We start from the raw sequence: 20,200 nt of genomic DNA on the forward strand, positions 1-20,200 counted from the left end.
AATGTTTACTGGGCACTGACTCACGGCGCCCGGCCAGCCCCGCAGGGCGGGAGCGCAGCCCGCCCCCAAGGGCTGCCGGGATTTGTAGTTCTCTCCCCTCCCTCCGCCGCCGCGCTGCCCCCCCGCGGAGCCGCCGCGCGGACTACAGCTCCCGGCAGCCCCCGCTTTGTTTGCAGGAGCCGGCGGGCGTTTGAGTGACGCGGCGCGTTGGCCAACCGCCGCCCGCCGTGCGGTAGTACCTGGCCATATATGGTCAACAACGCCGCTGCCCCCAATGAGAGGGCGGCGGGGGCGGGCCCGGCTCCGGGCGGGGGGTGATGGCGGGGGGAGGGGGGGGGCGCGGTGTTTACAGGCGGCCGCGTGCCGCTTCCTGCTGACGTGCGGCAACGGCCGCGCGCGCGCACGGTGGGCACGCCCCCGGAGGGGGGGCTGAGGCCTGGGGCCGTGGTGGTGGCAGCGAGAGAAAATGCCGAATAGAAGTCAAATACCTGTCGTGAAATGCTGAATAAATTCAAATACCTGTCGTGAAATGCCGAATAAAAGTCAAATATCTGTCGTTAAATGTGAAATAAAAGTCAAATATCCCTCAGGAAATGCCTATAAAAATCAAATGCCCCTCAGGAAATGCCACATAAAAGTGAAATGCCCCTCATGAAACACCAAATAAAAGTAAAATGCCCCTCACGAAATACGAAATAAAAGTAAAATGTCCCTCATGAAATGCCAAATAAAATACCCCTCGTGAAACACAAAGTAAAAATAAAATGCCCCTCACAAAACATGAAATTAAACGTAAAATGCCCCTCATGAAATACAAAATAAAAGTAAAATGCCCCTCATGAAATACGAAATAAAAGTAAAATGCCCCTCACGAAATACGAAATAAAAGTAAAACACCCCTCATAAAGCGCCTCTAACCGAACGTGCCCGTGGCTCTGCCCCGTGAGGTGGCAGCACGTGAGGGAATGTTCTGGAAGGAGCCGGGGGCACCGCATCCCTGCCCGCACCGCAGCCCCTGTGGCAAGGCGGCCGCTGGGTCTGAAAAACATGAAGGAAAACCCCCAAAAAAACAAAAGGGAAGGGGCAGGGGGAGGCCTGCAGCCTGCGGGTGTGAAGGCAGGTCTCCTGGAGGGTTGTTTTAACCAGACACAACCAGACACTCTTGGAAATCTTCAAGTTTGATTTGCGAAGGGGAAGGGTTGGCCCCCGCCTGGCAGTGCTGTCGGGGCAGGTCGCACGCCCTTTGGAGCCGGGCAGCGTTCAAAGAGGCAAAGTTCAGGGGCTCGCCGCTCCTCCCAGGCAGGAATAACCCCGGAGAGCCTCCGGGGCTCCCGAGCCGTGCTGTTTTTACAAGCACCCGGACAACAAAGTGACAGCACCAGGGAGGGGGCAACAGATTCGAAGCGGTTGGTGTCGCCGGGCAATAAAAGCCCTGCACAGCCGGACTTTGGCTGCTGCTGGTGAGCGGCAGGGTGCAGGCGGTGTAATTCCTGCTCACTGCTGCCATGGCAGGCGCTTCCCAGGAGCCTTCCGAAGGAGCTGGCTGGAGAAAGACATGTGGCTGGGGAAGCCGGGTGCCCTCCTTCACTCCTGGCCGGGCTGGAGGTGTGCTCCCCGGGTCATGCTCTGGTAGCTGAGATCCCGCTTCAGAGCACTGTTCCAGCCCTGTTTTTTGGGGAGAAGCGGTGTACTGGGTGACAGCCAGGTCTGGGACACGGCGACGTACCTTGGTGGCAGCGAGTGTGCTGGTGGAGCATCCCAAGAGCTTTACCCGGCTCCCCCTCAGCTTGGCATCACTGCACACAATGTCACCGGGGGGCTCAGGATGCCCTCGTGGGAGCACTTTGGGGATGTCAGGGTCAGCCTCCTGCCCTCCCAGCCCCTCTCCTTGCCTCTATACACACAGCACAGCGAGGGGAATAGAGGCTCAGGGAGCCTGGAGGTGACAGAGTCAAACCCATGCCACAACTGCGGCTGCAGCACAGCCCCGAGAGCCGTGGAGAGAGTGGGGAAAGTGGCACCCGGGAGGCTCCGGGCAGCCCAGGGCCCACGTTCCTCTGCTGCCCGATGAGCCCAATGTTCCTGGGGCTGGGGGAGCAGCCAGGTCCCCACCGTGCTGCCGGCAGCCGCTGCGGCCCCGAGCCACTCGCTTTCCCTCCCCCATGCCTCCGGCAGTGGGACGGAGGCCGGCGGTGGTGCAACATCCTGCCTTTGTGCGAGCCAGCACTGGGCCGTGGCCAGCTTCTTTGGGGCTGACAGTGTGTCCCAGAGCCCTGCTGCTCATGTTGGCCACCCTCTCCATGGCTGCTCCTGTCCCTAAAACCGCTCAGGGGCTGTCCCAATGGCTTCAGGACACCAGGACACGCAGCAGGCAGCGCCAGTGCTGTGCAAAGCCAGGCTCCACCGGGCTCCATCGGAGGGCCTGTTCTCCAGTGTTCAGAAGTGACTGCACACAGGACCTGAACACACTCTGAGTAGGGCTGCAGGTGAGTTAGGAGGAGCTGCCTCAGGGGTGGAGAGGTCTCACAGAGAAGCCCTGATGAATGAGAGGGCTGGGCAGTCAGCAGCTGCGTGAAGTTTAACAAGAACAAGTGCTGGGTTCTGCATCTGGAACAGCACATCCCCACGCACGCTCCCTGTGCATCCCCGTGCAGGGTGCACCCTCGTGCAGGGTTTATCTGTGCACGCTCCCTGTGCACGCTTCCTGCTCAGGGCGCATCCCTTTGCACTTTGCATACTCCACGCACATCCTCATGCAGGATGCATCACCATGCAGTGCATCTCTATACGCACTCCCCATGCACCCCTGTGCAGAGTGCATCCCTGTGCAGGGTGTATCTCTGTGCATGCTCCCCATGCAGGTTACACCCCCCTGTAAGGGTGCATCCACACGCACGGTGCATTCCTGTACGTGCTCCCGTGCATCCCCAGGCAGGGTGCATGCACCTGTGCAGGGTGTATCTCCATGCATGCTCCCTGTGCACTCCTGTGCAGGGTGCATCCCTGTGCATCCCCTTACAGGATCCATCTCCTTGCAGGGTGCAGCCCAGTGCAGAATCACAGAATCACAGAATTTCTAGGTTGGAAGAGACCTCAAGATCATCGAGTCAGCCCCATGCATCCCCCTGCAGGGTGCAGCCCCGTGCAGGGTGCATCCCATGCAGGGTGCAGCCCCGTGCAAGGTGAATCCTCATGCATCCCCTTACAAGATGCATCCCATGCAAGGTGCATCCCCGTGCATCTCCTTGCAGAATCCATCTCCTTGCAGGGTGCATCCTTGTGCAGGGCGCGTCCCCACATATCCCTGTGCAGGGTGCATCCCATGCGGGGAGAATCCCCATGCATCCCCTTACAGGGTGCAATGCCTTGCAGGGTGCATCCCCTTACAAGATGCATCCCCGTGCATCCCGTTACAGGACCCATCTCCTTGCAGGGTGCAGCCCTGTGCAGAAACAGCCCCATGCACCCCCTTACAGGACCCATCCCCTTGCACGATGCACCCCGTGCAGGGCCCCCCTCCCGCCCCGCTCCCCGCGGAGCCCCGCCCCCTGGCGGCGCGGTGCATGCCGGGAGCTGTAGTCGCGGCGGGGAGCGGACTCGCTTTCCCGGCGTGCCCCGCGGCGCGGCGGGCAGGGGTCGGGGTACGGGTGCGCGTGCGGGCCGCTCCCCGCCGCTCCGCGCCCCCGGCCGGCCCCGCCGCCGCCATGGGCTCCCTGCTCAGCCGGCGCATCGCGGGCGTGGAGGACATCGACATCCAGGCCAACTCGGCCTACCGCTACCCGCCCAAGTCCGGTGAGCCTCGCGGCCGCGGGCACGGCGCCTGGGGGCGGCCCGGGCCCCTCAGAGCCACCCCCGCACCCCCCCCTCCGGTGCCTGCCCCCGGGGGCTGAGGCGCTGTGAGGGGCGGCGGGGCCGTGAGGGGCGGCGGGGCCGGGGGCCGGGGCCTCAGCTCCTGCCACGGGCAGTGCCCGGCACCCGGCAGCCGCTCAAAGGCTGCTGAGGGAGAAGTTTGGCGGGGCTGGGGGGCAGCAGGCTGGGGTGTCAGCAGTGATATTGGGGTATCGGCAGCAATATTGGGGTGCCAGCAGTGAGGTTGGGGTGTCAGCACCTACATTGGGGTGCCAGCAGTGACACTGGGGTGCCAGCACCTCTATTGGGGTGTCAGCAGTGATATTGGGGTGTCAGCAGTGACATTGGGGTGCCAGCACCGACACTGGGGTATCAGCATGTATATTGGGGTGCCAGCAGCAGTTTGGGGTGCCAGCACCTCTGTTGCGGTGTCAGCAGTGACACTGGGGTATCAGCACCTATATTGGGGTGTCAGCAGCAGGTTGGGGTGCCAGCACCTATATTGGGATGCCAGCAGTGACACGGGTGTCAGCAGTGATATTGGGGTGCCAGCAGTGATGCGATGGTGACCCGGTGCCTCCCCCCGTCTCCAGCCCGGCCTCATGCGATGTTTTCCTTATTCCCATACAACAAGCTCAGCAGTTCTTCTCTCCCAGGACGGCCGCTCACTGCCCAGTGCCCGTGTTGGTGATGTGCTGCAGGCGTCCCAGGCAGGCTCAGGGAGCTGCAGAGCGCCAGCCTGAGCTCCTTCCCTCCCTCCATCCCTCTCGGGCAGGTGCGGAGTAGCCCCGCTCAGAGGCTCGGTGCTTTATGGCTATGAGATCGGGGCCGTGCGATGAGGGGAGCCCGGTTCCCCCTTCCCGTTGGGAGGAGGGGGAAAATCTTCTCGAGCAGAGCCCCGACATCCCCGTGCCTTGCCTTGTCGCAGGTTTGCAGGCAGGGAAAGGCCCTGAGCTGCCAGCTGGGCTCTGTCTGCTGTGTCCTGGGCCCTGCTAGCGAGTCCCTGACACACACTGCTTGCACCTGACTTGTGGTGACACTTGGAAAGGATGTTAGATACAGGCTGGATTAATTATTGCTACCGTGCACGATGAACATTAAACTGCTTCTTTGAAATCCTCATCCTGGTGTTTCTGTGCTGTTGTAATTACCTGGGCCAGGATTTAGCGGCATGTTGCGTTTTAGCTGTGTGTCAGTCAGGTCCGATCTGTGTGTTCACGTGCACCCAGCAGGGCTCTGTTGTCCCCCGTGCTGTCAAAAAGCCCCTCCCTTGTGAAATCAAGCAGCTATTGCTTTAGTTGATTAAAAAAATATATATATTTCCTTTAAAGGCAGTCAGGTGCTTGTTAGTTGTGGCTGAGCTTTCTGCCGCACTTGCCTGTGGGCTTCCTGACAGCCTGCTGGCTTCAGGCTGGGGTTTTCTTTCCCTTTGCTTTCCCCAGGTTTGTCTGACAAGGGGGCTGTTGGCTTCGGGAAGGGAGAAGGGCTGCTGGAGCTCGGGGTCACTCCCTGCAGAAGAACAGGTCCTGAACGCTGCCGGGCTGGAGGGTGAAAAAATGTCCGTGGCAGATGGGGTGTGACACGTTTTGGTGTGTGCTGAGGGGTTTTCCTGACCTCCTGGCACTCCCCAGGCTGCTCAAACCTCACTGGTGAGAATGCAGAGGGCAGGGAGCAATGAGCTTGCTCCTCTGCTGACATCCCGTGTCCTTTCCCTCCAAACCCAAACTGCTCTGGGCTGTCAGCAGGCGCCTGGGCGAGCTGCTGCGGCTCTGCTCGGCTGCTGGCCATGGTCCGGGTTGCTTTGGGGGACACAGGTTTGCGTTCTGGAGCCATAAAGCCCTGTTAGGCAGGTGGAAAAGGACCCGAGCACAACGTGTGGGTATCCCGGCTGTGATCCAAGCAGCCCGAGAAGGAAGGAGCTGCTTTGGCAGGCTGCACCCAGCGCTGCCACCTCGTTGAGTCACGGCCGCTCGCTGCTCTGGTGACTTTTGGTGTGGTTACGGCTGGGCCGGTCGTGCTCTGGGGCTGTGGGATCCGCCTCGGTCCGTAGGAACCGGAGTCACGGGCAGGTCGTTCAGCGGCCTCGCTGCAACCTCTGCGTGCTGTGGTAGCTGGGAATCCGTCTGGGAAGATGCCAAATCCGTCTGGGAAGATGCCCTGCCTGTTCCTCCGAGGTCCTGGCTGCGGATCGTCCTCACTGCCCCTTCTGTGGCACGGGGAGATGGGGCTGCAGTTCCTGGTCCTTGCTCTGCTTCTGTTCCTGGAGCAGCAGAACGATGTGTGGTGTTGTGTGCAGCCTTGGTGCACGGTGCCCCCATCGCATTAGCAACCAACCAGCAACGCTCCGGTGTTCCCTGCAGCGCGTTCCCCAGCTCGGCTCTCGTTCCTGCAAGCTCATCTGCAGCACGGAGCGGGTGCACGTGCCCTGGAGCCGGCTGTCCCCCTCTGGAGCAGCCTCTTGCAAGAAAACTGCAGAGCGTGGCCTCGTGGGAGCAAAAAGGAGCCGGGTTGGAGCTCTCTGAAGCCGGCCTGGTTTGTTGTTTGCTGTGAGAATAAAAGCCTGCCCCCACGCTGGGCTCGGTGCTGAGCAGTGTGCTCGGCTGGGTGCCTGGGAGGAGCCTGGGGTCCAGTTTTGTTTGCGTGAGACCAGTTCCTGAGCCAGACTTGGCCATTCTGGATGCTCGGTATTTTTATTTTATTTTTTTTTTCCCCAGACACTGTCGGGTTTCCCCCTGCAGCATTATCTCTTGCATCTACCACTTGTACCTCACCAGCCTTAGCAGCATCCCCCGTTCTTGTTCTTTTCCCTGATACTCTCCTGTGTTTTGTGCCAACCTTCTCCAGGGAAGGGAAGTTTCGGGCAGAGTTGAAGCTGAAGGAAGGGCACGGTTTTTTCTTTGCTCTGTCTTTTGTTTCTCGTTCCCCCCAGCTGGTGTGATTCGTTCCTCGTACGCACGTGGCTGCTGTTTGCTGGTGGCTTTCTGGCTGTAGTGGTTCTGTGCAGGGTTAATCCCCAAATCTTTTCCTGAGGTTTCTCAGTCCTTGGTGTGACGTTTCCACAAGAGCTTTCCTAAAGCATTTCACCGCCGGCTTGGGCAAAGTCTCAGCTGCTGGTGGCAGTAGGCGAGAGGAGCAGCCTGGGGACGTGGAAGGCACAGGAAAACCCCACAAAATTTCATTTGCCAAGTACCAAACGCACCCATGTGTGAGGAGGGAGCTGACTCCGACCCCTGCTAACCAGCTGCTGCGATTCGGAGGCATCCTGCACGAGCGTTGTCTTCACGGTTGATCAGATGAGCTGCTCCAAAACACAATCCTCCTTGACCCATGTAAAATGTGAAATTAATTCCTAACGCCCAGCGTTCGTCACGCTGTTCTGAGCCTTAGTCTCAGCATAACCCACGGCGGTGTGTCCTGTGTCGAGCTAGCTGTGCTAGGAGCCTGCAGCTTGGATTATTTTTAATTTGTTGCTTCTAGGAGGGTTGAGAAAAGGTTGTCTGTCACCTGGAGCACCTAAGCTTCCTGACGTGGATTCGAGGCAGGTTCTGGACCAATGCTGAGGTCGGTGGTGGTATCTGGGAAGAGCGATGTGCTTCTGCACCGCAGACAGCTGGGTGCTCGTCAGCTGAGCTCAGCAGTAGGGAGCACTCATCGGTAAAGCACTGCCATCTGTGCAGAGGAAGAAAAGGCTTTCTCGAAGCATAAAGGAGAAAAAAAAAAGCCTTAATGGCAAAAACAGACCCATTCATGAAAGCCCTTCCATTTCGGAGTAAATTACGCTTGCTCCTAGCTAAAGGGGTTGCAAATCCTTCTGTAATGCCCCCGTAACCGTTCGGATGATTCGTTGCTGCTGCTGTGACTCGTTTTAAAACAAATGTGCTCTCTGTGCATTGCACCTAGGGAAGTGAATGCATGTTTGGCTCAATCCTTAACCCTCCCCTCCCCCAAAAAAACAACCAACCAAACAAAAACCCTTCAGGGAAAATCATAAGGTCCAAGCCCTTCTGTTCCCTGGTGTTTATTATTATTATTATTATTTTTTTTTCTAGGAAACTACTTTGCAAGTCACTTCTTTATGGGAGGCGAGAAGTTTGACACCCCTCACCCCGAGGGCTACCTTTTTGGCGAGAACATGGATCTAAACTTCCTTGGGAACAGACCCGTTCAGGCAAGTTCCTGCATTCTGTCCATGTTACACTTTTCTGCTCACAAAGCCTCTTCTTCCGATTTCCCAGTTGGAACGTGGAGGTATTTTGGGGTTCACAGATGTCTTATGAGACTGGAAAAAGCTGCCTGCTCCAGTGATTCGCTTGTTTTGTGGGAGCAGGCAATAGCGTTGTCGCGAGGGGCAGGTAGGGATTTTATGCAAGGGTCATGTTTGAGGTTTCTCTTGCATCTCAGAATTGCTTAAAAACAAAAGGTGACTGAGTAGGAGCCATTTGGAGATGTTTTCAGAGTCCCAGAGAGAAAAGGGGAAAAAGCTGCTTGCTTTGCCAGCTGTTTTCCTAGATGTTTCTGCAGCTTCAAAACATGAAAAAGAAAAAAATGATGTAATGGCTCTCATCTTCACAAAAGCTGTGAATATTGGTTAATTTATGCTCGTAGAGCTCAGAGGGAGTTTAGTCTCATCCTGCTTTACAGCTGCGGGAAACTGAGGCAGGATGCCTTGATGTTTGGAATTTGTACCGGGGATGAGCACGTTCTCCCTTCTGAGTTACCCAAGGGCTGTGCCCTTGGTCTTCTCTTCTCAAGACCGGGGTTATTTCAGAGGGCTCCTCAGGGGAGGACAAGTGAGAATGCAGAGCCCCTGTTTAAGCAGGAAGTGCAGGTGAGCAGCAGAACTAGGAAGGAGGGACTTCACGTGGGAATTCTTCTGTGCTAACAGTGCTGTGCAGGCGTGGGGGTGCTCGCCAAACACCCTGTGCTGTCTGCGTGCAGGGCAGTGATTAAAAGCTGACCGCTTTCCCTTTGCCCTGTGACTGCCAGTGAAAGCAGAAGACACAGCTCAGTTCAATATCCCCTGTGCCTGTGGCTGTAGGGACTAACCTGGGAGTCTCAGAGTTCAGTTATCTGCATGTCTCAGCCTGGGTTTCCTTGCCGACATCCTTGCTCTGAATTTCATCATTTCTTCACAGGGGAGTGGGTGAGAGTACTACTGACACAGTGGGACCTTTGCCAAATAGGCTTAAGAGAGGGAGGCTGTTGTGGTGTGTAGTTTGCCTGTGTGAAGTTAATGCCCTTTGGCAGCTCTGATTAATCTTCAAGAGAAGACACTCGAACAGGCAGCAGCAAAGCTGCTTTGTGGAATTGGGCCAATTTCTCTTTTTTTTGAATAACTGAGGTCTTGACTGCTCTGTGTGCAGCAGTGCCGCTGACCACAGCGTTGAGCAGTCAGGTTGCAAAGAAAGTGAACGGCAACCCTGGCAATTCTCTGCTGCTTGTGGCTGTGCCGTGGGACCTTCTGTGGCATTCTCATGTTGGTCAGAAACCAGCACGTTTTCTTTCAGGCTCTGGTTCTCATCCCACCGATCTGTTTTTGAGCCCTGAGCGGACAGTGCTGCAGGGCTGTGTCCTGGAGAGCTGTGTGTTTGAGGGACCACGACCCTCATGCAGCTGCTGGTTACGTCCAGAGTAACCTCTAGCCTGAAAGCCCATCCCAGAGCTCTGTCTTCATGTCGGGCTGTTGCTCTGAGGAGTGTGCCTGCATTCCCAGTCTGAGCATCTGCCAGGTCTGGCAGCTGGGTGAGCAAACGTTTCTGCCTCAGCCTGCCCTGAGCAGGCAGGAGGCACAGCTGTAAGGGTGGTGTGCCCCACAGCACGCAGCTCACCTCCGTGGGGGTCCTGTGACCAGTGTGGAGAATTCCAGCCTGAAGCCAGGTCCTCCTGTATTTAAAGAGAAGGTCTCTTGACTGTGAACTAGACTGAGACCCCTGTTCCTGTCTCTCTCTTTTTTTCCCCCCCCGGAACATTTGCCTCATTGTTTCAGAATAAAAGAGCTCTCCCTGGTAATCCAGAGCTTCTGCATGCTGATTAGCAGCCACGTCGCTGTTTGCATGCTGTGACACACGTGAAAGCTGCATTTCTGCTGCTCAAGCTGGAGGTCATTTCTTTACTGGAAATAAAAGCTAAATAAAAGCTTGTGAGAGCAAGGCTTTCTACACTGCAAACTCAGAGTGCAGAAAAAGAGCCTGTGAAAGCCCCTTGTACTTTTCACTCAGAAACAGGCTTTATTTATCCGTAAATATAATTCTCTATTACTGTTCCTTGTGGCTGCTGTTGTACTGAGCACACTTAGAGGTGTTCCTTGATTGGGGTAAATTGTTTGTCAGGTAGCATGCTGCTACCTTCAATTGCGCAATAATAAGGCAATTATTTGCATTTTTATTTCAGTTTCCCTATGTAACTCCAGCTCCACATGAGCCTGTGAAGACGCTGAGAAGTTTGGTGAATATCCGCAAGGACTCTCTCCGTCTCGTGAGGTACTGTTCCTGCCTGAACTCTTTGTTTTATTTAACCCAGCGATTGGTGTCTGGGGTTAAACTGCGTTTGATAAGGTTTTGAACAAATAGCTGGATCCCAAATCTTTGTTTCATCAGAGCTTTCATGTAGTTCACATGCTCCTTATCCCTGGACTTAAGTAATCTGTATTTCTAGAGAGAACCAGTGCCTGGTTTCTGTCTACAGGAGAAACTGGAGTGGTAAACAAAACCTTGATTTTTGCCTGGAATCATTAGCACAAATGGAAGATATTAGTCAGGTCAATAAACCGTGCAGACAGATTCCATTCTGCATTGTTGTGCAAGCCAGCAAGTCGTTGTTTCTGGTGCAAGTCACTGGCTGGGGAGACTGATTGGTCTTGAGTGAAACTTCCTCAGGTTTCTTCTGCTGCCAGGATAAAGTTTGGTGGGAGCGTTATGTGCTTGTTTAGATGGCTTGTGTCCCGTTAGCAGGTCTGGGTAATCTCTGAGATCTGTTACCTTTCACTGTGTAACGCTGAGATCTAAAGCAGCACCAGCAGAAATGTGAATTTGGGTTAAGTGCAATGGCTGACACAGCCCTTGGGCTGCCCGCTTCCAAACATATGGCTGAGGAGCTGGGGCCCAGCACACAGCGCTTTGTTTTGGTCGGGGCGGCTGGGCAGGTGGCCAGCCAAAGCATTTCTCAACGGCCCTCGAGTCGCTCTGAATTCTGTGTTACGGGCGCAGGGCTGGAGTACTGGCAGGGGGCCAGCTTCAGCTCTCAGCCAAGGTGATTCGGAGAGCGTGGCACAATGTGAGTAATCTGAGTCATAACAATGCAAAACACGAGTTTGTTTTTATCTTTTTTTTAAATACCAGTGGTTTCAAAACTGATTGAGCAGGAAAAGAAGGCAGGATGTCTGAAGAAGTAACCACCGATGAACTGCTCCGAATGCTGTCCAGCTTTTTCAGCTAAAGGGTGGGAAGTGCTTCTCTAGACAAGTCTCCCTTTCCTCCCAGGACTTGCTGTGGAAAGGGCGTTTCGTTCTCCTTGCAAACGTCCGCACACACGGCACAACATCTGCTGGGAGCCGAGGGGAACGTGGCTTTTTTCAAAGGGAGAGGATTTGCTGTGAGTGGAGGAGCTGGGTGGGTGTAGTACAAGCAGTTCTGTCGCTTTGCTTTCTGTGAGTTCACGTCCTGCCCTCCCAAGCAGAGCTGTAGCTCTTGGGCTGTTTGGAATGCGATGTCCAGGTACCTTGGCAGTGTCTTTGCCCTGACAGGGTTTGCATCCCTGCAGTTCCCAGTGCTGTCGATGCTTTCTTTGCCTCGTGGGCTCTCACAGGCTCTTGTGCTGCTGCGTTAGTGCTGACGACAGCACCACCACCGTTATTCTATTTCATTTTATAACAATGTAGACCCAGAATGGGATTTTAATTGCCAATCCCCAAGGGCACACTCCATCTTGTGCTTTTCCACAGATCTGGACTGGAGACTTTTCCTTTTTCCCTCTGTACATGTAAAGGCACTTGGTGCCCTCTCCACCTGGATTTATAGGCAAGTAGTGGTTAAACCTTGGAGATTCTTTCCAGAAGCAGTTAAATTTTCACTTCCTTCACCAAATAAAGTAATGCTGAGCTGAGGGTTTAGGTACCAGGTAGATTTTGATGGTTTATCAAGCCATTTGATCCTTGCAAGCCATTAGGTTCTGTGTGTTTAACTGAAAATCCGTTGATCACGTCTGAACAGGGTGTTGATCCATAATTTGGAGTACAGAGCCTTGTGGAGGAACGTGAGGAAATTCTCACCCTGGCTTTCTGCCCTGCTCTGACCAGACAAAATCCTGGGCCTTTCCAAATCCTGAATATTTAAAACAGCTTTGGAGAGAAGCAAAAATCCTGTGAATATTGGTGTCAAAGTTCTGAGTCTTTGATGCCTCGTGTGAGTGCTTAACTTCCAGCAGGATGAGGCTCTGGGAGCCTCAGAGGAGGGTAGCACGAGTTTTGCTGTTAACCACTGGCAGTAAAAGATAGTCTCGTGTCTGTCTCGTGCCCCTCTTGGTCCTGGCTTGAAGGCTGTGGAGGCACTTCCAGTTGCAGGAGGGTCAGCTCACGAGGCAGTGTGTTTCCAGGAGCAGTTGCACCCTGACTCACACTCTTCTTCAGCGTGGTCTTTGGACTTGGAGTAGATCATCATGGCACAGCAATGAGTGCTCACAGAGATGGCAGCCAGTTCTTCCTTCATCTGGTGATTGCCCTGAGACTGATGTAATCCATTTATCCACACATCTCATCTCATCTGTATCTTATGCCTTCCTGCCCACGTGTGCAATGAGAAAAGGTCTGTGAGAAAAGGCTGCCTGGAACAGCTGCTGGTTCTCCCCTACTCTACTTCTTCTGGAAGAACAGGCAAGTGTCTGTTAGCCTGGAGATCTGCTCTTCTTGCCCTTTGCTGCCTACCTTGGATCAGAGGAGGGCAGTGGAGAAAGGTGATTTGCAGCTTGTGCTGCTGCTTTCTCTGGCCACGTGCATCGCTCGTGAGTGGTTTGTTGCCTTCTGTCGTCTTGGGCTGATCCAGCACAAAATGCTGAAGCTACACTCCGTGTTTTCTATGAAAACCTGCACTGCTGGCTAGAGTGTTTCTTGTGTACATCCTTGAAGTGCCACGATTTTACTCTCTGAATGCTGCTTGCTTCTGTGAAAATGATCTTCTTCTATAACTGGCTGTTGTATCTTGGCTGCTGCAGGTGTTTAGACTACCGATTCTTGGGTTTTGTCTTTTTTTATACTAGCATGTTGGGTGTATTCTAGCTTGATTTACTGTTCGACGTAGGTGAATGTCTGGCAAAAGTCTTGTTTTGAGCTCTCCAACTCCTTCAGACAGGAATGCAAGTGTATGCCATAGAGATACTGCTTCATTGAGGTCACGTTGTTACAAGTGTTTACGTAAGGTATTTGATTATGTGGCTCTTAAACTTTATTTTGCACTTTCTGTATTAATTTGCTGGAGCTGAACATTTCATTCTTGTTCAGCACATTAAGTAAAAGTCATGCTGGAACTCTCTTAATTAGGCAGCGGTTATTACATCTCCGTGAACTTGGTAAGTACGGACTCCCTTGACAATTTTCAGATTGAATTACGGAGGTATGCCTAGCCCATTTCTGGCTCTTTTCATCAGTGCAGCATGTTCATGGAGGCCCTTTAATGAAGGGAGAGGCTGCCTGATACTGGGAAGTCAGGGATGGTGCCAAGCTTCTGAATAGCTCAGCTGCCTGGCGTGGACCCAGGCATCCTGGCAGCGAAGCTGCCTCTGATGGACAGTGGGGCTGGGCAACAAAGCAGTGTTGTTGTACGCTCCTCAAAGCCAGCCGGCTGCATCCACCGTTCCTACACAGCACACGAACTAACCGTGGTAGCTGAAGTTGTAGGGTTACGGTGGGATTTGAACTTACCTTTAAGAATCTGCTTCTGCTCTGCCAGTGAATCACATCCTCCCCCTGTCGCTTGGTCCTCAGGGGCAGGGGAGCTCTCCACATGGTACGTGGTGTTTGCTGCTTGTTCCAGGGTCTGTTGGTCTCCCTGGCCATTGGCACGCCATAGCTCACTGCTCATCCATTGCCATACCTCGCTGCCCTGGAGCCTGTGTGCTTCACTCCACCTGTTTTACTGGGGCAGGGAGGAGGAATAATCTGCGGTGGTGATCAGCCGCCGCACAGTTGGATCCAGCTGTCCGGTAGCCCAAATCCAAGTTCTGACTCCCCTTACATTTATTGAAATACCTTGTAAACTCATTTTTGAATTGGTTATCCTGCATCAGTTTTGCAGTCGAATGTTTAATTTTTATTTCTTTAATAAATGTATGTAAGCTTCAGTCATGAACGTTTCTTCTCCTGACATTTGATGATCAGTAGGTCACCTTGGCTCTTTCTACGGCTGTAAGACTGGGAAGATCCCTGAACATCATCTCTGTGTAATTCACTTTGGACAAATAACTTACTACCTGTCATAATAACTTTGGACAAATCTCGGAAGAGGTTTCCTCAGAGGAAAGAATGGAAATCTCCTGGGCATTGTGGAAGCCTGCGATGCCTTGCCTGCCCAGGACACCTAGATTGGAGTACTTTTGCCCTGATTTTCAGAGTGAACATTGTCACTAATGAATGCCTCATGTTTGAATCCTCTGGTGTTGTCTTTCAGGTATAAAGATGATGTTGACAGTCCTACTGAGGAGAACGGGAAGCAGAAAGTCCTGTACAGCCTGGAGTTCACGTTCGATGCGGATGCCCGTGTTGCCATCACAATCTACTGCCAGGCTACGGAGGAGTTTGTCGGTGGCATGGCCGTGTAAGTCCTGGGCTTGGCATGTGGAGGGGTACAGGAGCTCTTGAGCGATAAGCATGTCTAACATCTCTTGTTAATCACCATCGAGACAATGCTGCCACAGGTGAAATCTCAGTTTTGTTTGATATATTCTGATAGCTTTGAATATTGCTTTCACTTCCTTCCCCCCACATAGCCAATTTCGTCTCTTGTTCCCTTTTTGGTTCATCTTTTGTGTGTGGGGAAACCATTTTGTGTGCAACAAAGGAGAGGAACTCATGGCTGTACGCTTTGTAAGCAAGATGATTTATGAAATTCAAACAAACAAACATTGTTTCCCCTCAAATGCTACCTGATTTTTCCACATCACCCAGGTCACTGGGTTTTTGTGTTCCCTGTGATGGGAGCATCTTGGCCACCAAAGAGAAGTTCAGTCTGACGTTTACATAGTTAGTTTGTGTGCAACTGAGGCCCACCTAAATCCCCTTCTGGCGTGAATGACCACCTCAGAAGAGGCTATTGAGAGATGGCTGTTAGGAGGATTTACTGTCCAGCAGCCCTGTCTGTGTGTTTCCTCCTAGCTACAGACTGTTTTGGGTAGCTGTATAAAGAACAGTCCAAATGTGGTCAGTGGAGTCTTCCTCATATATTTAATTCTAGTAATGCACCTGTACAAATTTTCCAGCCTGTTTTCTCTAAATCACCACATTTAAACCCTTCCAATCGACACTGTATCCAGTAAGAGTACAAAGTTTCCCCTCTGTATTAAGGGTTAGGGTGGCTGAAACTTACTCTTATGTGTGGTAGGTATCCGTGAGCTGCTGGTACATCATTGCAGGCTTCCAATAACCATAGGACTAAAGAATTATTCTTGTTCTATGGGTAAAGGAAGATTCAGGCTGCAGAAGCTCTTGGCTTCTTCTAGTAGAGGCTTTTGGCTGATCAGCAGCTCTGTGCACGCAGTGCTGATGGCTTCTGCAGTTGTGCTCTTCATTTGGGGGTAAGGTGAAGTTTTATTTGAGTGATTTTCAGAGGTTTCAGTGGGGAGAAATGTATGAAGTCCATAAAATGGCTTGTATGCTTTATGCAGAGTATAAACAGCCCACTATTGATCAATGAGAAAATAGTTTTAGAAGTGAGACAAGCTCAGTGCTCCCATCCAGATGTGCATTCCTCCAAACTAGAGGATATTCTGATCGAGGATTTTTAGGCCCCTCTCTTCTGTTTGAGCGTGTGGCTGCCTTTATTTTGGGGAAGGTAGTGAATTAGCTCTTTCTAAGTGCTTGAAAAATATCTTTCACCAAACTCGGAAAACCTTTTCTGTTTAGATCCAGGTTTTCTTGAGCAGAGCTGAATGCAGCATCAGCATCATGCATGGGTGCCTTAGAAATCCTGATAAAGTTTCCATGTTCTGTTTCTTAGGTCCTTAGGTTTCCTGTGAATTTAGTGCTAGTGAAGTGTTGGAATGGCAGCCTTGGAGATTGAAGTCCTCTTTTCCTAATACAGGTACAACATGGACAGGCGACCAGTTTTCCTTGTGCTGCCCTGCAGAGCATTCCTTGTGCTTTGAAATAAGAAAGGAACCATCTGTGGGCTAGTGGGGAGAGCTGAGGGCCTCTGTGGCCAGGGTGGATGCATTTATGTTGTCAAACTTCAGGCATGGCTTAAGTGATCTAAAACAAGACTTGCTGGTTTATTTCAATCTTGTTTTGCATACTCATTTGTTAGTTTATCCCAAATGAAAATTTGGTTGCCACTGGTTGGTAACAACGAAACATTTCCATTTACAACTCAGTGTAAGCTTCAGATCAAACTTTGTACTATGTTTTGTGAAGACTGTAAGTCTAGAAAGAATATGCATATAGTTTTGAATTTATTCTTTCAGATTCTTAGTTTTACATTTTCTTGTGTTAAAATGTTATTCTGAAAGAAAATGTGTTTTTTTCATTTTGTTTTTTAACCAAGCCGTGCTGGGGTGGAAAGTACAAGTTTATCACCCAAGACCAGCACTTTAACATTCTTATTGGTTTAACTGCTCTGCATAGGACTTTTTAAAAGCTATTAAGACAAGTTTTGCCTTTAATAATAGCTGTAATACTTCCATTAAGCTATTATTGTATAGAACTAATTGTTTCTGGACTGTGTTTTCACTTCTGTAATTAGTAGCTCTCTTCTCTCAGAACTCTATTGGTTAATTGGAGGTCGAAAACACAGTTTCTGGTTCACTTAAGAATGTGTTTTACTGAAATTTCGTACCATGCAGTAAGCTAGTGGCTGCCCCCAGTTCTGTTGTCTGTTCTTTAAAGCTTATGCAGCAAACATAGCTGTAAATTTAATTCCTGGATGGAGTTTCTGGAAGTTAACATAACTGTCAACTTCAGAGAAAAATATTTTTGAAAACACAAAGTTTCTAATCCACCCTGTCCATGGTTCACCAGAAGGCGGATCTCTGTTCAGATGATGGAGGAGAAGCCTTTGTTCATGAACCCTGCCCACCTCTGCACGAAACCAGGATCAGTGGTCGGACGTCGTTCTTTGCTAACTAAACGGGGCTGACGATGCTGAGCTGCCCTGTTAGTGCACAAAACCCTTATGTTGGAAGTCAGGGCACTTGGATTTCCCTCTTGCTTCCACTGCTGGCCTTTTATTTAATAAGCTATACTTTAATTTCCCCATCGTGCAGGAGTAATGAACTGTCTGTGTCTGCTCTGGAGTTCTTGGATGATAAATGTTACATAAGAATGGGGCGTGGGGGGCTGCACCAGAAGCCAGTGAACTTTTTGGAAGGCATGATCCTGATTTCATGCAGATGTGTAGGTAATAAGGGCTGGGGGAAGTGAGATACAAAGACTTTATAAGCTGCTTTAATTCAACCCAGGCTATTTTTCCATGTGGAAGTGGCTCATGAAGCACGTCTTGGGGCTAGTGCAGCTGCCCGAAGTAGGCATCTCTGCTCCTCTGGATTTGCTGGCTGCTAGTAAAAAAAAAAAAATCCTTTTGAAGCTCTGATTTCAGCTTTGCAAAGCAATTCTGAAAGGGCAGTGCTATAATTACCTTGATTTATTATTTTCAAGTTCTAGTGGAAAAAAAAATCGGGCTGCATTCTTCGAGCTCTAAGTGCATTTTTAGTGCATTAATGGGAATGCAGCTTCCCCTGTGTGGGGTGGTAGTTTTCCCTTTTTCTCCATTTACTTTGGTGCTAACACCTATGTTTAAAGAACAAGCACGTGAGAAAGCTGCACTGTGTATAAATTCTAAACTTTATTGCTGTGTCCAGTGCTTGTGAAGAAGATTCTCTTTAACAAAACTCTTTTTTTTTCCACTTTCCTGAATTGATGCTAATTCCTAAAATGGGAGAAACTTTCTGGACCATTGTCTAAAGCAGAAATTTCCTCCTAGTCCCTGGCCTGCAGCATGGCTCCTTAGAAGTGCTAAACGAGTTATTCTTGCTTCTCTGCTGGAAGAACTGCTGAACCTGATAGCATCCGGGATCCTGATAGCATCAGCGCTCCTGCTCCTGTGAAGCTCCTGCTGGGAACATTGTTGTGTTCATGCAATTTGGCGTGGGAGGAGGGCTGGGAGGGGAGGTGGCTCTGGTGAGCAGGGGCACTGCTTGCTGTAAAGCCTCTGCTCATCTTGGAGCCACGGCACCTGCATTGCCTGCGTTTTGTAGGCCTGCCTTTATGATTAGCTAGCCGTGACCAGAGGGAAGTGCTTCTGCAATCCAGGAAGCTTCCTCCTAGAATCGCTTGGGCTCCGTTTAAAAGCTTCTGGCTTTCTCAGTATGGGCCTGTGCTGCCTGTACTGACCTGTCTCACAGAGCATTCAGCAGACTCTCCTGGAGATGTGTTCAGCTACGCCGTTTCCCAGCCAAGATCTTGGTACCATGTAGCTCCCAACCACTGTCCTCTTGTCCTGAACGGCTGAACTCCGAATTTCACAGTGTGCGTGCAGGAGCTAGGCAAAGGGTGACCAGGGTGCGCTAAAAGGTGTGAGAATCTCTGCCATAGCGCAGGGGAGGCATGAGCATGCAGGTGTGGAAGCTGTGTATCAGCTGCTTGCTAAGCCTGTAGTTTCCCTCAGATAAATGAGAGGAGGCTCTATGGCATTGTCCTTGCAGGGCTAACTACTTCTCAGCAGTTCCTAGAGAACAGTTAGTTGGAGGAATTCCCCATCACAGCCTGCCTTTCCCTGCAGTGAATGATTCACGTGTTCATGCCCTCAGATTGGTTTTAGGAGACAGGTATGTTTTTTGGAGCGGGCTACAGAGGTGTTCATATTCTTCTTGTGTGTGCTCGCTGAACTCATCCTTTCCTTTCTGGCAGCAGCCCCGATGTGCACACTGTTAGGCTGTTCCTGGGAGAGCCCCCAGGAATTTTCCAGCTGTAGGTATCCTGCTGACTAGCAGGAAGGATTGTGCAGTTAAAACATGACAGCAGTGGTTGTTTCCTCAGGGGAAGAAGTCAAACCAGCCCTGTAGCTGGAAGCACTTAAAACAGCCAGCTCTGAAGACGTGAACCATCCAGGCAGATCAGGAGCTGATGATAAATATGATGTGAGAGATCTGAGTTCTGCAGTCCATTCTTATGACAAACAGTTTCCTCTTTGGGCAGAAAAGATACTCTTTCGTGTCCTAATAATATTGCCAAACTCTGTTTCTTCATTATAGAGAGACAACGCAATGAAAACAGTCCAGTTTAGCTCTGTCAGTCCTTGCCCTTTTTAAGGACCGTGCTGTTTGTGTTGCTGATACACAAATGGGTGTACTGGAATTTTTAAAGCCCATTTCCTTGTTTATTTTGCAATGCCTGCTACACATTACAAACATCCTACCACAGTCTTTCAAGCTGACAGTGGACGTGACACTGCAATAGATCGTGTATTTCGTCTGCATATGGAGGTTTGAATAGTTGGTTCACAAAATGAAATCCAAGTGAAATGTGTAGCTCAGCGCATGGCTGTTTTCACTAAAGCTTGTGTAGGAGAGACAGCGGCACTCGTATTCCTTTGGTTATTTAACAGCCTCTGTCTATTCAGGGCCTTTGAAAGGTGCTCTTGCTGTTTTTGGCCGGTGACTGTGGTGATTAATACGAATTCTTTGTGCAGAGAGATTTCTTCTGTGTGAAGAAATCAGAGGCAAGTGCTGTGTTCTGCTAGGCACAAGCCTTTACAGCCAAAGCCTGCTTTGATCCATGCAGACACCAGTCCCCAAGGGACCGTGGTGTACAAAGTTCACATGTTGGAAAGCTAAATTCTATAGATTTCATTGAACAGACAAACCCGCTGTCTTTAATAAGAGTTCTGGCCTTTGTGCCTCCCTCTGTAGCTGTTGTGTAAGTACCAGCTTTGAAGCCCGCTTCGAGTCGTGAGTGCAGCTCTCCCTGCAGTAAGCTCAGCAGCTGAAGCTAGATGTCTGCAGGTGCTGGAGCAGGATGTGGATGGCGAGGTTTCAGTTGCACGGTAAGGTGTTTGTTTCCTCCCGGCCTGGAGTGGAAGTTTAATCCTGGGTGGAGGTGGGGAGGAGGAGAGAGCACGTGTGGCAGTGCCTGTAGCATGCCAGCCGAGCACCTGAT

General features: G+C 51.4%; 1 protein-coding gene across 4 annotated transcripts in view; it reads left to right on the plus strand.

Moving 5' to 3' along the window:
• Positions 1 to 3,600: 3,600 nt before the first annotated feature.
• The window catches only part of MGRN1 (mahogunin ring finger 1), a 49,364-nt gene continuing 32,764 nt past the window's right edge, over positions 3,601 to 20,200 (plus strand). For 2 of the 4 annotated variants that reach the window (XM_068699541.1, XM_068699539.1), the window contains exons 1-4: positions 3,601 to 3,792; positions 7,899 to 8,017; positions 10,240 to 10,328; positions 14,505 to 14,651. In XM_068699541.1, the coding sequence (XP_068555642.1) occupies positions 3,705 to 3,792; positions 7,899 to 8,017; positions 10,240 to 10,328; positions 14,505 to 14,651 (443 nt within the window). In that variant the 5' untranslated portion in view covers positions 3,601 to 3,704. The remainder of the gene's footprint in view (positions 3,793 to 7,898; positions 8,018 to 10,239; positions 10,329 to 14,504; positions 14,652 to 20,200) is intronic. The other 2 variants (XM_068699542.1, XM_068699540.1) reach the window with 1 other exon arrangement.

Source organism: Anas acuta, chromosome 15 (assembly GCF_963932015.1).
Source record: "Anas acuta chromosome 15, bAnaAcu1.1, whole genome shotgun sequence".
NCBI classification, from domain to species: Eukaryota; Metazoa; Chordata; class Aves; order Anseriformes; family Anatidae; genus Anas; species Anas acuta.